The 12,928-nt window shown below is 39.8% G+C and overlaps 1 protein-coding gene across 3 annotated transcripts in view; it reads right to left on the minus strand.

The window, feature by feature from the left end:
* Positions 1-7,173, minus strand: part of trip4 (thyroid hormone receptor interactor 4) — an 83,125-nt gene extending 75,952 nt beyond the window's left edge. For 2 of the 3 annotated variants that reach the window (XR_013911706.1, XM_026162642.2), the window contains exons 1-11: positions 6,963-7,173; positions 5,927-6,108; positions 5,682-5,812; positions 4,686-4,904; positions 4,518-4,596; positions 4,318-4,423; positions 3,945-4,160; positions 3,710-3,839; positions 3,329-3,522; positions 3,087-3,211; positions 2,410-2,501 (exon numbers count right to left, since the gene is read on the minus strand). Coding sequence is in view for 2 of the 3 variants with exons in the window: in XM_026162642.2 (XP_026018427.2) it covers positions 2,410-2,501; positions 3,087-3,211; positions 3,329-3,522; positions 3,710-3,839; positions 3,945-4,160; positions 4,318-4,423; positions 4,518-4,596; positions 4,686-4,904; positions 5,682-5,812; positions 5,927-6,108; positions 6,963-7,042 (1,554 nt within the window). In the remaining variant the exon portion in view is untranslated. The remainder of the gene's footprint in view (positions 1-2,409; positions 2,502-3,086; positions 3,212-3,328; positions 3,523-3,709; positions 3,840-3,944; positions 4,161-4,317; positions 4,424-4,517; positions 4,597-4,685; positions 4,905-5,681; positions 5,813-5,926; positions 6,109-6,962) is intronic. The other variant, XM_026162635.2, reaches the window with a different exon arrangement.
* Between the last annotated feature and the right edge of the window lie 5,755 nt (positions 7,174-12,928).

Consider the following 12,928-nt stretch of genomic DNA (forward strand, 5'->3'; position numbering starts at 1 on the left):
TTCCATTTCTGTGAGTCAGTAGTGTTTCTCTCATGCTCTCCTGATCTTCCCACATTCCACTTTCCCTGAATATTTCATACATCATGAAGAGACAGATTTAGAAGAGCCTGAAGAATAATGGCTGTCTGTCCTTCACCACCCCCCTTTTAACCACCCACAGCTGCCAGCACAGGACAGTAAATCCTACACCTCACCCACTCTCCCAACCCAGCAGTGCAGCTATGTGCTACTATACACTAGCACAACATGCCCTCTTCTACTTACACAAAAGGAATCAAGATTCAAACGCTAAACCATTAATGGCTTTTCCTTTTTTCCAAAATGTCGACTCCAATAGGCAAAAGCTAACAGTTCAGCACCATCATTAGGCATTTGGTGCTGTTATTCTTTTCTATTCTTTTCTAGTTGGTTCACTTTTTTTCTACATGTGTCTTGCTTTCTTTTTTTCTGAGGGGCCTTGTGTGAGGTGGGGGTGTTATTTATGGCTGCTCTGTGCAAGTGGTCACACATACACACACACATACACACACCCTTTCACAGGATGAAAGGGCAGCCACACTGCCTGCAAACATGATTTTACAGCCCTGGGTGGAATGAGTGGTGGAGGAGAGAATGAGGACAGAGTACAAAAGGGGAAAGCCCTTAGATTTACAGGTCCCAGCAGTAAGAATGCAACCATGAAACAGGACACATTTTTAAGGCTATTTTTTTCTTTCAACCAAAAACACAGCTTCTCAGAAAAAAACAAAACAACAACTGCCTTTATGCAGGGAGATACTGTGTGTGTATGCAGAGATGTGCAGAAATACAACAACCCACAAGCAGATTATTGCCTTTTCTGTGTGTATGAGTCTTTTTTTTAAGACTGTGCAGTTTCCAAATGTGATCTGCTTTTGTTTATCACTAAAGATGGCAGAAGATCATGTATGCACATGTGCAAGAGGTTTTGCAGCTTTGCTGGGTGAGAGCATGTTTATGCAATGTGTAGAATTTGACGAATTCCCCCACTTAAATAGTTCAACAAGACTATTCTACATGGATGCGAGTGTATCCGTGTGTTACGATATATATATGGAGTATACCAGGTAGAGGTGTAGAGTACAGAATAAAAAGTAACTAATGTAATCAAATAAGGCATGTACCTAAAGATGAAAATTTAAAGGAAAAAAACACAACGTTTCTTGGTGAAGTGTTATAATAACATATAATACACACATTTAATAGTCTGTAAAAGAATGATTTGAGACGAGCAGTGTCTTGCAAAGCCGGGGGCAAAACAGCCAAATGAAGATGGCAATGCAATTAAGTTTAAATGTGTTCCATTCACAGCAAATGGGGAGAGCCACTCTGTTTCCACATAATGCTGTAATGGAAAGTAGGGTGCATTTTCCAGCTTATATCTGGTAACACTGCAATTAATTCAACTGATTTAGGTGCAAAAGCTCAAGTAAACAGTTTATTAGTCCTACAAGGCAACAGTGACCATGGCACTAATGGAGCAGCAGCATTATTTGCTACATCACATGTTTGCAGTCACTCTAACAGTGTGAGCTAAGAGGGGTGGGGATTTCATTTCAAGTAGAATCGCTTTCTCCTGTGAACATATCTGAAATACACACAAAGACTGGTACCACTGTAAAATGTACATACCACCACTCTGGTGGGAGGTATTTTGGTGTAACGAGAGCTTGTATTTGGTTTCTGTGGTGGATACTGCCCCTAGTGTAACACTGTAAACTGGCAGGGAGGTGTTGTGAAAAGGGTGGAGTCTGCTCTCTGCTGACAGAAAGTGGCACTGCACCAAATTACTCACAATTACACAGAACAGCCAACTACACAGTCACTAAACAGTACTGACATACTAGGACTAGAGCTTGAGATCATACTTATTACTCAAAATTATCCACTGGGCATTTCAAACACAATGAGAAGTCTCAATGTTTTTACAACCACTACTGTTTTTTGCTATAACTGGAACTGAGTCATTACTTAACAGAGTTCTGAATGAAAAGACTTATTACAAAACTTTGTCTCTAACTTAATACAAGTTAAGTGTTTGATGCGTCACTTTAACACTGTCTCCAAGGCTCACATGGACAAATACATAAACCCTATATATGGCCTTTTTCATGTACAAACCCAGAATTTATTGACATTTTCTCAAGTGAATTAATTTATACTTAAAATGTACAACTACTTTAGATCACAACTAAGCACAAATGATGACAGGAAGGCTGTCATCTTTAATCCAGTTGCAGACATTTCATGTTTCTGTGAACCCACGACTGACTTCAAACAGAACCCATAATACCAATCGGTCATAAGGAAAACGTTAAGAGTAGTGAAACCTGAGAGTTTCACTTTTTGGTTGGTTTTTTTTTTGGTTGTAAAAGTACATCTTTCACTAACCTGTTCCCTGAATTGCTGCTGAGATAGACAGTCAGTCACATTAACGCAGCCCAGCAAGCAGCCAGTGGGATAGTCTTTAGGAAACATGGGCCCTGTGGAGATAAGACCAGGATCACTCAATCAACAATGTGTGGAATTAAAAGCAATCAGTATCACTTTATGACAGCAACATGACAGAGCCCAGTTTAGCATTAATATTACTTGTATCAGCGCTAAATTATGATACCATTATGACATGTTATTAACAGCATTTTATCATGCCCATGAAAAGAAAGTTGTGCTTGTTAGCAAATTTAAACAAATATACTTTTCTGCTAGAAATACTTTACTGTGTGCAATAAAAAAGTTTATTAAATATGCCCTAAAGACACTATGTCCTTTCACAGCTTTCACAGAGAAAGGCCAAAGCTTGGCAATAAGATCCAAAGGGCCTATTACAAAACCTAGCGCTAATGTTGTTACAACAGCCTTTAAGAGGGCCCACACAAAGCTACTGGGGGCATTTTTAACATAAATATTTCTATATAATTTTTTCCTGAGCCAAGGAAAGCATTACCCATGCATTATATTTTGTAGCAGCTTCTTTTCTATCTTCAGCAGCACCATATTTAAATCTGTTTAAACCAGAAATACATTTTTAGTATTCACAATATGATTCCTTTGTACAGCATCTGCACCTTTTTTATAAATGTGGCGATACATAGCTTCCACCTCTGCGATTTCTTGAGGGGTGGGCTTCTTTGCTGCAGCTGCAATCCAAAGTCTCCCACGGTGTGACGTGTACCACGTTCGTCCTTCTACCCTGCATACACACATAAAATGTCACATATTACAACACTTTGCCAAAACCCAAGTGTCTATAGGAGTTTATCATATATACAACACACACACACACACACACACACTGCACAGTCCTTACCTCTTGATGCCCTTTACCAGTAGCGAGGCCCACGGTTGGTGCATGCTGAGGCACCAGCCGCCATCGGACATCTCCTGCAGCTCTTTGTCTTGGAGCCTCAACCGGTGTCGTTCTTCTCTTCCCTTGTCCTCCATTGCACTCTTTCCCTTCTCCATTGGTTTGTTGTGGCTTTCACTCCCTCCAACATCAACCCACTGAAATAGGCATTCGTTAGAAACATCAGTAGAGTCTGTTTCAATGCTCACTGTTTTGTGATGGGTTAAAGTGCAGAGCAAACTCAAGGGATTTGACTGATATTTCATTTGAATTTATAAAATAATACAAATGACTAAAGAAGAATGATTAAAGAAGAAATACCACGTTCAGAATGGATCAAGTTACCTCTGGCGCAGATTGCATTATGTTGGGATTCACCAGATCTCTGAGGCCCTGCCGTCCACCCTTTCTTTCAGAATACATTGGTGATTTGGACACCGATTCATTGCTCATTGCCTTGAGGGTCTCATCCAACCTGCAAATTATTGGAAACATTTCAGAAAGTCTGGCTGTTTAACACAACCACATAACATAAATCTGGAATTGCTGTTGTGATTCAGGTGCTGTCAGATTATCTTACTTGTTGTAATACTCATTCAGGTTGTTTCCCTCTTCAATTACTTGTCTACCAGCAAAGTCAAGTGTGATCTTCCTGTCTTTGCGAGAGGCATGGCGAAGCTCTCTCAGCTCCTCTTCCTTTTTCTTCAGTTTCTCTCGCTCATTGGGTGACAACCACTGATTGGATTCAGTGGCAAAGTAATCAGACTCGTCATCCAGAACCTGTGTTCTTCTGATACTGGGGTTAAAGGGAGGCAGTGAAGTGTTATTACCAACTTTCATCACTATCTTCAACAGCAATCAAAATGTCCTGTTAAAGTGTAAACACTGCACACAGAGCAGTAAACCTATCCATTCTTGTAAAGCTCTTTTCTTAACTGTGTGTTTTATGATACCTATTTCTGTCATATTCCAGCAGTTTGTCTTTGTGCTGAATTGCTTTCTCCAGCCCAGCCTTCATCGTGGCCTCTTGGTGTGAGAGATATTCTCTTTCTCCGAAGTCTGTCACCAAAATAAAAACAAACTCACAGTATCAAACCAGTTGATCTTTTCAAAGAGTTTCTTTTCATAAGTCCTGACTACTTAAGACCCTCACCGCCCATGAGCTTCTTTCTTAGTTTCTGGCTTTTGTTGGAGTCTCGTTGGAGGATCTCCTGTTCTTCTTTTGTGCAGACCTTAATCAGAAAACACTTTTAGCACAAGAAGAATGACAAAAAAAGCCCCAAAACAACAACGCAATCTAAGGACTTAAAGTGATATGTACCAGGCTGCCACAGAAGAAACAGGGTCCTGAGCCCTCTTGCTCACACACAATACGGCCACAGGTGATGCAGTTGTTAATAAGCTTGTGCTTTTGGGCAAGGCATTCACAAGCATGCCGACCTGGGAGTAACACAGCCAGCCTGTCCTGACCCTCTTTAGCGTAGAGATTGACAAACTTTGTTTTCTTCTTTGATGATGATGTATTACTATTTTCCTGGGCCTGAAGAACAATTGAATGAAGAGAAGTAGAAAGGAAGACATCTGTTTAACAAATGAACACAACAATAAAAATGGCACAGGACATGTACAAATAAACATGATATTGATATCAGTTACAAGTTTGGATCCCGCTTTTTTTTTTTTTTTAAGGATTCTTTATTATTTTTATTCTTTTTTGTATCAGAACGCAGAAATATCACCTGAATATATGAAGAGAAAACAAAGTTTACTTTAAATTATTCAAAGCAGGATTTGGGATGCCATAAGCGAGATTCTATCAACAGGCCATAAAAAGATAAAAATGATTAAACATTAAAAAGCATGTCTGTGACTCAGCCCTTCATGACTGAATAGCAAAAGCAAAATCCACTACTTTAAACAACAAGAAACAGAGTTACAAGTAATTTTAGAAGTCTGCTCATTACTGAACTGGATATTACACCAGTGGAAATCCGTCCGTTGCTTTGATGAATGCAGTTTTATGTCTTTGTTAGATATGGATATTGTGAAAGGCTGTGAATGCACTGAATTGACACACCATCCCATCTGACTACCATATTAAGTTACTTCACAGGTTTGATGTCCATAGTGTTCTACAATGTAAAAAATAGTTTTTTAAAAATTAAAATAAAACAAAAGAAAGAAGAAAATCACACACTGATGAGTAGGCATGTCCAAACGTCTGACTGGTATTTTATAAGTTCTGTCAATTTGGTAACAAATTATCTCCATAAAGCAGGTGAGAAGACAACAAAAGTGTGGCATTATTTGTACTCACCCTCATCAGATCAATGGGGGTTTTTACAGCTTCTGGCACAGGTTCTGCTTGGCTCACGGTCATCACCTCCTGTTTGTTGCGTCCTTTTCGTTTAGATTTCTTCTGGGTATCTCGGGTCATATCTTGTGCATCTAAAATATTTTTAAAAATTACCTTCATCAACGTTGTTTCAGAGCAACTGAGGCGTTTTTTTTTTTACTGTAGTTCCTTTTATGTAGTCTATCTGAATGAAATTTGTTTCTTACCTGGTGATGAAACAGATTCTTTGAGAATGAAAAGACCTGTGGTATCTGCTGCCTGTCTTTGAGTCTTCTTCCATCTGCTGAGGAGCTCGTTAATGAACTGCCCCTTTTCCCCATCTGTACCCTGCAGGAGGTCTCCCACATATTCCTCAATCTCTTCAGCCTTCTCGATTGATAGAATATATCTTGGAAATACAACACCACAACTTCATTTATTGACGTTTCTATACAAATTCATTGCCTAACATTTTAAAAGACCAGAAATAGCGACGAACTGTCATTTAATTATCAATTACTTTTAAAATATGTGTCTTTCAGTAATTTTAGAAGTATGCTAATATATCAGGAGCTTAGGTATAAAAAAAAAAGCATTTGTACGAATGTGTGTGTGGTTGGGTGAACGAAACTTGTAGTAATATATACTGTAGCTATATAAATACCAGTCCATTTACCATATTAGTCCACGAAAAGCTTTTCATATATAATTGGTTAAAGTAGCTTATTTTAGGGTACACGTTTATGCAGTTCTTCATCTCTGTCTTTATGATAAACTATCAGCTTTCAGGCTGTTGATCTGATGGGTGGACTCTAACTTTGCTTGGTTTAGTGTCCATATCATTTGCTTATTACCTGCCAAATGAAAAACGTTATGATTTCTCAACAGAAAACTATGTTCACTGTTTCGCTTACATACACTAACCATGTAAACCACGTAAACCATGTGTGTAGATTTTTAATAGTTAAAACAAATAAAAATACATAAAGACACAAAGTCCCACTCGACACTTGTCATGTAGAAAAAGGTTTAATCTGACTTTTTAGCCAAAACAGCTTGTTCACGGTGAGCCACTAAATAGTCAATACACTGGCATACAGCTGTAGTGTCACAATTAATTAGCTGTATCAAAAACGACAACGACACGTCATATACATACATAAGTACACCATAGCGCAGCCTAGCTTACTAGTTAGCTGATCTGCAGATGCTACAATTAGCCAGACGGCAGACAGTAATAACAGGCAGGTAAAATTTTCTTACTGGACGATTTCTTCACCCGCCTCCAATCCAAACTTGTGATGTAACTGTTCCACACACCACTGCAACAACTGCTCCGACATTTTTACCAGATGACAGGCTCCACACCTTCAAGTTTAAATCAAAGAGACCGGCGTGTCAAGCACAAACTTATAGCATAAACGTGTTTCCAGTCGGCGAAAAAAACAAATGCGCACATAACATTGGCGTTTACCGGGAGTACGTGGCAGAATCCCGTCCTGAAACAACTTATGCTGTGGTGTAAAGGTTCCACCTGACCAAACAGAAAAGTAAAATAAAGAAAGAGGGGGAAAAACACTTGTGTAAAATCATCTGTCTTTAATTGTAACTTTCTTTAATTATACGCGGGTGTTAGTGAAACTAAACACTCCTTTATCAGTGAAATACGGATTGGTTGCACTTTTGAGTTCAATCACTAGATGGCAGGTTTGCAGTAACTTTAAATACACAAGCTTTAGCTGTTGCTTAAATCGACAGGTTCCACCGAATAGGCTCATACCTGGCATAGGTTATTATCGTGCATGAGCCAATCAAGGTTATGCCTGAAGTGACTGTATTATTAGTAAAACAAGTATATAACAAGACTATAAAGTATAGTCATCACCAGTCTGGTTTCAATGACTCCAAATAAAACAGAGATGTAATTAAGATTTTTATTCACTGTTATTACAGTTTATCAGTATTATCATTATTTGGTATTATAACTCAAATTTTTATAATTTTATTATTTATTACTGATTACTACTGAACACTTTTTTTGGCTGTAGGAAGACAGTAAGTCCTCAACTTGTGAGGTTTTATTTGTCATGGCCCTGAGTCAGTGATCCAGAGTTTATGTTTTGGATTGCTTTGCATCTGAAATAATATTCTAAATTTAGTGTTTTGTTTTGTTTTTTTGCACTTTTGTGTTCTTATTTGATCATTTAGTTTCTGGTTAGGTTGTAGTTTTTCGGTTCTTCGTTATTATTTCGTCTAAAGTGTGTTTCGGTTTGCCTTCAGTTCTTTGTGATTATAGTTCTCCCTCCCTCACTGCCTAGTCTTCTCTTGTGTTTAGTAAATCTTGTATCTGTGTTTTTGTCTCCCAAGTCACTGTGCCAAGCTCACATGTCTATTAATTTGTTTCCCTGTCGTGCCTCTTGCTACCCCTGCTCCCTGTTTAGTCAGTCTGTATCTCAGTGTGTGCCTCTTGTTTCCTGTTGAATTTTGATAGTCTTCTGTCCTGTGTTTAGTGTATTCAGTTTTGCTTCCTCTCTGTCTCGTTATGTGTGTTTAGTCCCAGCTGTGTTCCCGCCTGTTTCTCCATCCCCTCCTTATCCTGGATGTGTATTTATGTCTTCATTCTCCCTCTGTTTATTGTCCCATTCTCCTTATAAGGTGCATGTTTAGTTATTGTTTCATGGTCTTCCGTTTACATCTAGTCATGAGACTGAACAAACCAAAGTAAGAAAATAAAAACTACTTTAAAATCTTTTATTCAAAGAAAGAAAAGCGTGAAAAATAAATGATGGTCAGACTGTTTTGAGTTCAACCTAATTCAGCCAGAGCAGGAATGGGAATAGGAAATTAACTACATTAATAAAATACATCAGCTCCTTGGCTCACAGCTAGCGAGATCCCACCAATCTAAAATCTAAAATGAAATCTAAAATTAGCTAACAATCTCTAATAAGCTACCATAGATTAGTTTATGTTTTTGACGCTATTGATTAAATAAATTACAATCAAAACATGCTTTATATGCCACAGCAACAACCCCATATTAGAACAGTTTTGCACTTATTCTAATTTTCACGTTTTATATTTGCATTTGATTTGTGCCATGAAGCAACGTTGTTTTTGGTCTTATTCGTTAACAACTAATCATGCTTCTGTGTCAAATGGTCAGTGAGCATCAAGACTCCAGTCACTGCAGGCAGAGACAGGATTTAGTACAGCCCAAGTTTTATTATTTTTATTTATCAAAGCTTTCATTTACGAGCTCAACATGGCCGCTCTATGGAAGAGTAGTGGCTTCTCCTAGCAAACCAGCAAACAAATTGGTTAATTGTGAGCCCTTTATACCCTGCTACCACACCTTGTTCATAACCTGCCTGGCGTTTGTCCACACTTTCCAAAAAAGACAATTAGCCATGGAAACATTTACATATAATACTTTGTAGTAAAAACTAACTAAAAACACCAAATGTCAAGCCAAATGAACTGTCTGGTGAATATATAAAACATGCAGGTGTTCACTGCACTTTGTGTTGTTGCATTCTTTGGCTCCGTACCTTTTCATTGGGTTATTACAATTATCCCAAATAAATTTGGAAACTGAATGAAATGTAAATAAAACAAATGCAACAATTTGGAAATCATCTAAATCCTATATTTATTTATTTTTTAGAATAGTACAAATGTTAAGAATTAAAAGTGGGGGACTTCCGGTGTCATGGTGGCGAGAGTAGCAGCATAAACAGGAGCTCCTGCATCGATAGCTAAAATAATCCGCAATTCAAGAATATAATCCATTAAAAGCGACTTTCCCCTCAAGAATAATGAGCGGAGATAAAAATAAGAAGGGACGAGCCCCCGGCCGAAGCTTAGAAACGCGACTTGAGAGTAAGACAAATGAAACACGCTCCGAGCAAGAGGGCGAGAAGATGGCGGCAGAGGCCACAACATCAGCGCTAGGCCCCCTCAGACAGGTGGTGAGTGAAGTAGTGGCGGAGGACATGCAAGACCTTAAGGCAGAGATGAAGAAGGATCGCTCGTGAGAACAAGTTAGAAAGAGGACATGAAAGCCCAAATGAGCGAGTTAACACACGAGATAAATCAACAGGTTACCGCCGCCACAAGCAGGATCGAGGAGGTGGGGAAACGTCTGGAAGAAATGGAAAGAAACATGGTAGGGAAGGAGAAATGGGACATTGGAGTGAGGGATGCCATTGTTCAGCTGCTGGATAACCAGAGGCAGCTCAAAGAGAAGGTTACGGATTTGGAGAGGCGCTCACGCCGTAATAACATACGGATATATGGCATCCCTGAGAACATAGAAGGCACCTCCATGCTAAGGTATGTGGAAAGCATGATGATATCGGAGTTGGGGGACGGCGTGGACTTGGGCAGCGAGAAGAACCTAGGGATGGAGAGCGCTCACCGGGCGCTGGGAGTGCAGCTGCCGCCGGGGGCGCCCAGTCAATCAACGGTGGTGCGCTTCTTAAAGTTCAATATTAAAGAACAAATCCTACGCGCTGCATGGAAGAAGCCTGCATATATAAAGGAGAAATGGATTTTCTTTGATCACGACTATGCCGAAAACATACAAATGAAGAGAAAAGAGTACGGCCCGGTTAAAAAAGTACTTAAAGAAAACGCCATCCAGTTCCAGACCCCGCTTGCTAAAATACGGGTTCATTTTGACTCGGGAATGGTCTTATTAGCGCGGAGGAAGCTGCGGGGGATCTAAGAAGACGCGGATACACGGTGGGACCGGTGGATACACGGTGGGACCGGTGGCCATAAGAAAGCCCAAAGGCATTACGGCGGAGATGATCAGCAGTATGCTACCGACGAGCGTGGTTGGGCCGCGACGCGCCGGTGTTGTGCCAAAAAGTGATTGTCTGCCAAAAACTGATTTCCGGTATTTGCCAAAAAGCGATTGCTCATATTTAAAGTGCTATAAGTAACTTGTTGGGCTATAATATGTTAAACATATGTCAAATGCATCCCTTATGGATGACATAAAGTCATCTTGAGCCACAAACAACACTCGTGTAGCAAGATACAAGCCGCAATCAGTTTTTGGCAGCGACTTTTATATAACCTTTATTTATGCAGTAAAAAAAATCTCATTAACATTAAAAATGTATTTTGTAAGAGTAAGTTGGCCAAGAGCACAGCAGAAATGGCAGCAAATATTACAATAGTTCTGTAAAAATATGTTAAGTGGGGATAAAGGACCAGATATGGTTATAATGTAAGTACAAGTTGTAAAGATACTTAAAAAACAGATAATTTTTTAATTCTTTATGTAACCCCTTTGTATCCCCTGTTCACCGAAGTCTATTTACGAACATACGTAAAGATATTACACATAAAAAATACACAGAAACACTGGAAATCACTTTTTGGCAGACAATCACTTTTTGGCACAACACCGGGAATACAGCTGATCTACGCGGGAGCGCACGGGAAAAGCTGAAGGTTTTCCAGCGCACGGAGGAGTAACACCTGTGCCCCACCGGCCCCGTTTCGCTGTTAATGCTGGGCTTACACTGTGCGATTTTTGGCCGATTTTGAGCCGATTTTTGAGTCGTGCGACCGTTTTGGCGATCGGCCCGATTTTGGCCTTCATCGTGCGTCGTGCATCGTATAATATACGTGGGGTAACGAGACGCGATTAACACCCCACGACCAGCTCCAGATCATCAATCGCTTGGTCGCGAGGATTTCAAACAGGTTTGAAATCCTCGCGACCGTCGTCACCTCGCGACCGGGTGTCACCGCAGTTTGTCACACTGCGCACGCGCAAACACAAATGTCAGCGAAAAAGACGGCGCAGCATGGCAGTGCAGCGTGTGATCTGGACACAAGCGATGGAGGCACAACTTGTAGAACTTTGGAAAGCTCATCCGAGCCTTTTCGATGTGGCCTCACAAAATTATCACGACCACAACAACCATGAAAATAGTTGGATTTTCATTGCTGCTCAATCACAGCTGCCTGATCAATGTTTTTCATTAGCAATTTAGCAAAGTTGATGGTGGTGGTGTGTCTGTGTGAGTAAAGAGAGAGAGGGTGAGCGAGCGACAGAATTTCTGTTATAACCTTCATTTTATGGACGCACAGTGTGACCACTACATCAGAGCATCGGGCCGTATAGTGTGAGACCCTGCATCGTGACCTATGAACTTCTAACCCCTGCGAGTCAACCGTACAGTTTGAGTAGGAGCTGAATCGCGCGACTGAAAAAATCGCACAGTGTAAGCCCAGCATTATGGAAGACCTGGTTTATTTGGTTAAGACAAGTTCTGTCTTTGTTCATGTGTGTTTATTATGTGTTCTGAGGGCTGGGAGTATTGTTATGTTGGTGCAGGAAAATAAGTTGGAAATACATAGAACATATGCGGTATTATAAGGTATTGTCTTTGAATGTAAATGGTATAAAGAATCCCATTATAAGGAGTAAGATAGTTTCAAAGCTAAAAAGGGAAAAAATTGATATTGCGTTTCTACAAGAAACGCAATATCAAAGGAAGAACATGAGAAGTGGAAGAGAATGGGATTCAAAAATATTTATTATGCCTCACATAGATCTGGCAAAAAAAGAGGAGTGGCCATTCTGATACCGAACAAGGTTGGTTTTGAGTTTACTGGAGAACATAAAGATAAAGAGGGAAGATTTGTGTTGGTGAAAGGGAAAATGGAACAGGAAGACGTCACGCTGTGTAATATATATGCACCCCCTGGTAGTAGTACAGGGTTCTTTAAGGAGATATTCAGTCTTATTGCCGCAGAAAGTGTTGGTACATGTATATGTGCAGGAGATTTCAATTTACTTCTCCATCCAAAATGGGATACAACTAGCCGAGACTGGAGTACGGTGTACATTTTAGGACATCGTCAGGTCTCAAGAAAAAAGTTGTCAGGTATCAGACAAAAAAATTGTCAGGTCTCAGTTGTCAGGAAAAAAGTTGTCAGGTATCAGACAAAAAAATGTCAGGTCTCAGTTGTCAGGAAAAAAGTTGTCAGGTATCAGACAAAAAAATGTCAGGTCTCAGTTGTCAGGAAAAAAGTTGTCAGGTATCAGACAAAAAAATGTCAGGTCTCAGTTGTCAGGAAAAAAGTTGTCAGGTATCAGACAAATAAATGTCAGGTCTCAGTTGTCAGGAAAAAAGTTGTCAGGTATCAGACAAAAAAATGTCAGGTCTCAGTTGTCAGGAAAAAAGTTGTCAGGTATCAGACAA

This window comes from Astatotilapia calliptera, chromosome 1 (genome assembly GCF_964374335.1).
Source record: "Astatotilapia calliptera chromosome 1, fAstCal68.1, whole genome shotgun sequence".
In the NCBI taxonomy this organism is placed as follows: domain Eukaryota; kingdom Metazoa; phylum Chordata; class Actinopteri; order Cichliformes; family Cichlidae; genus Astatotilapia; species Astatotilapia calliptera.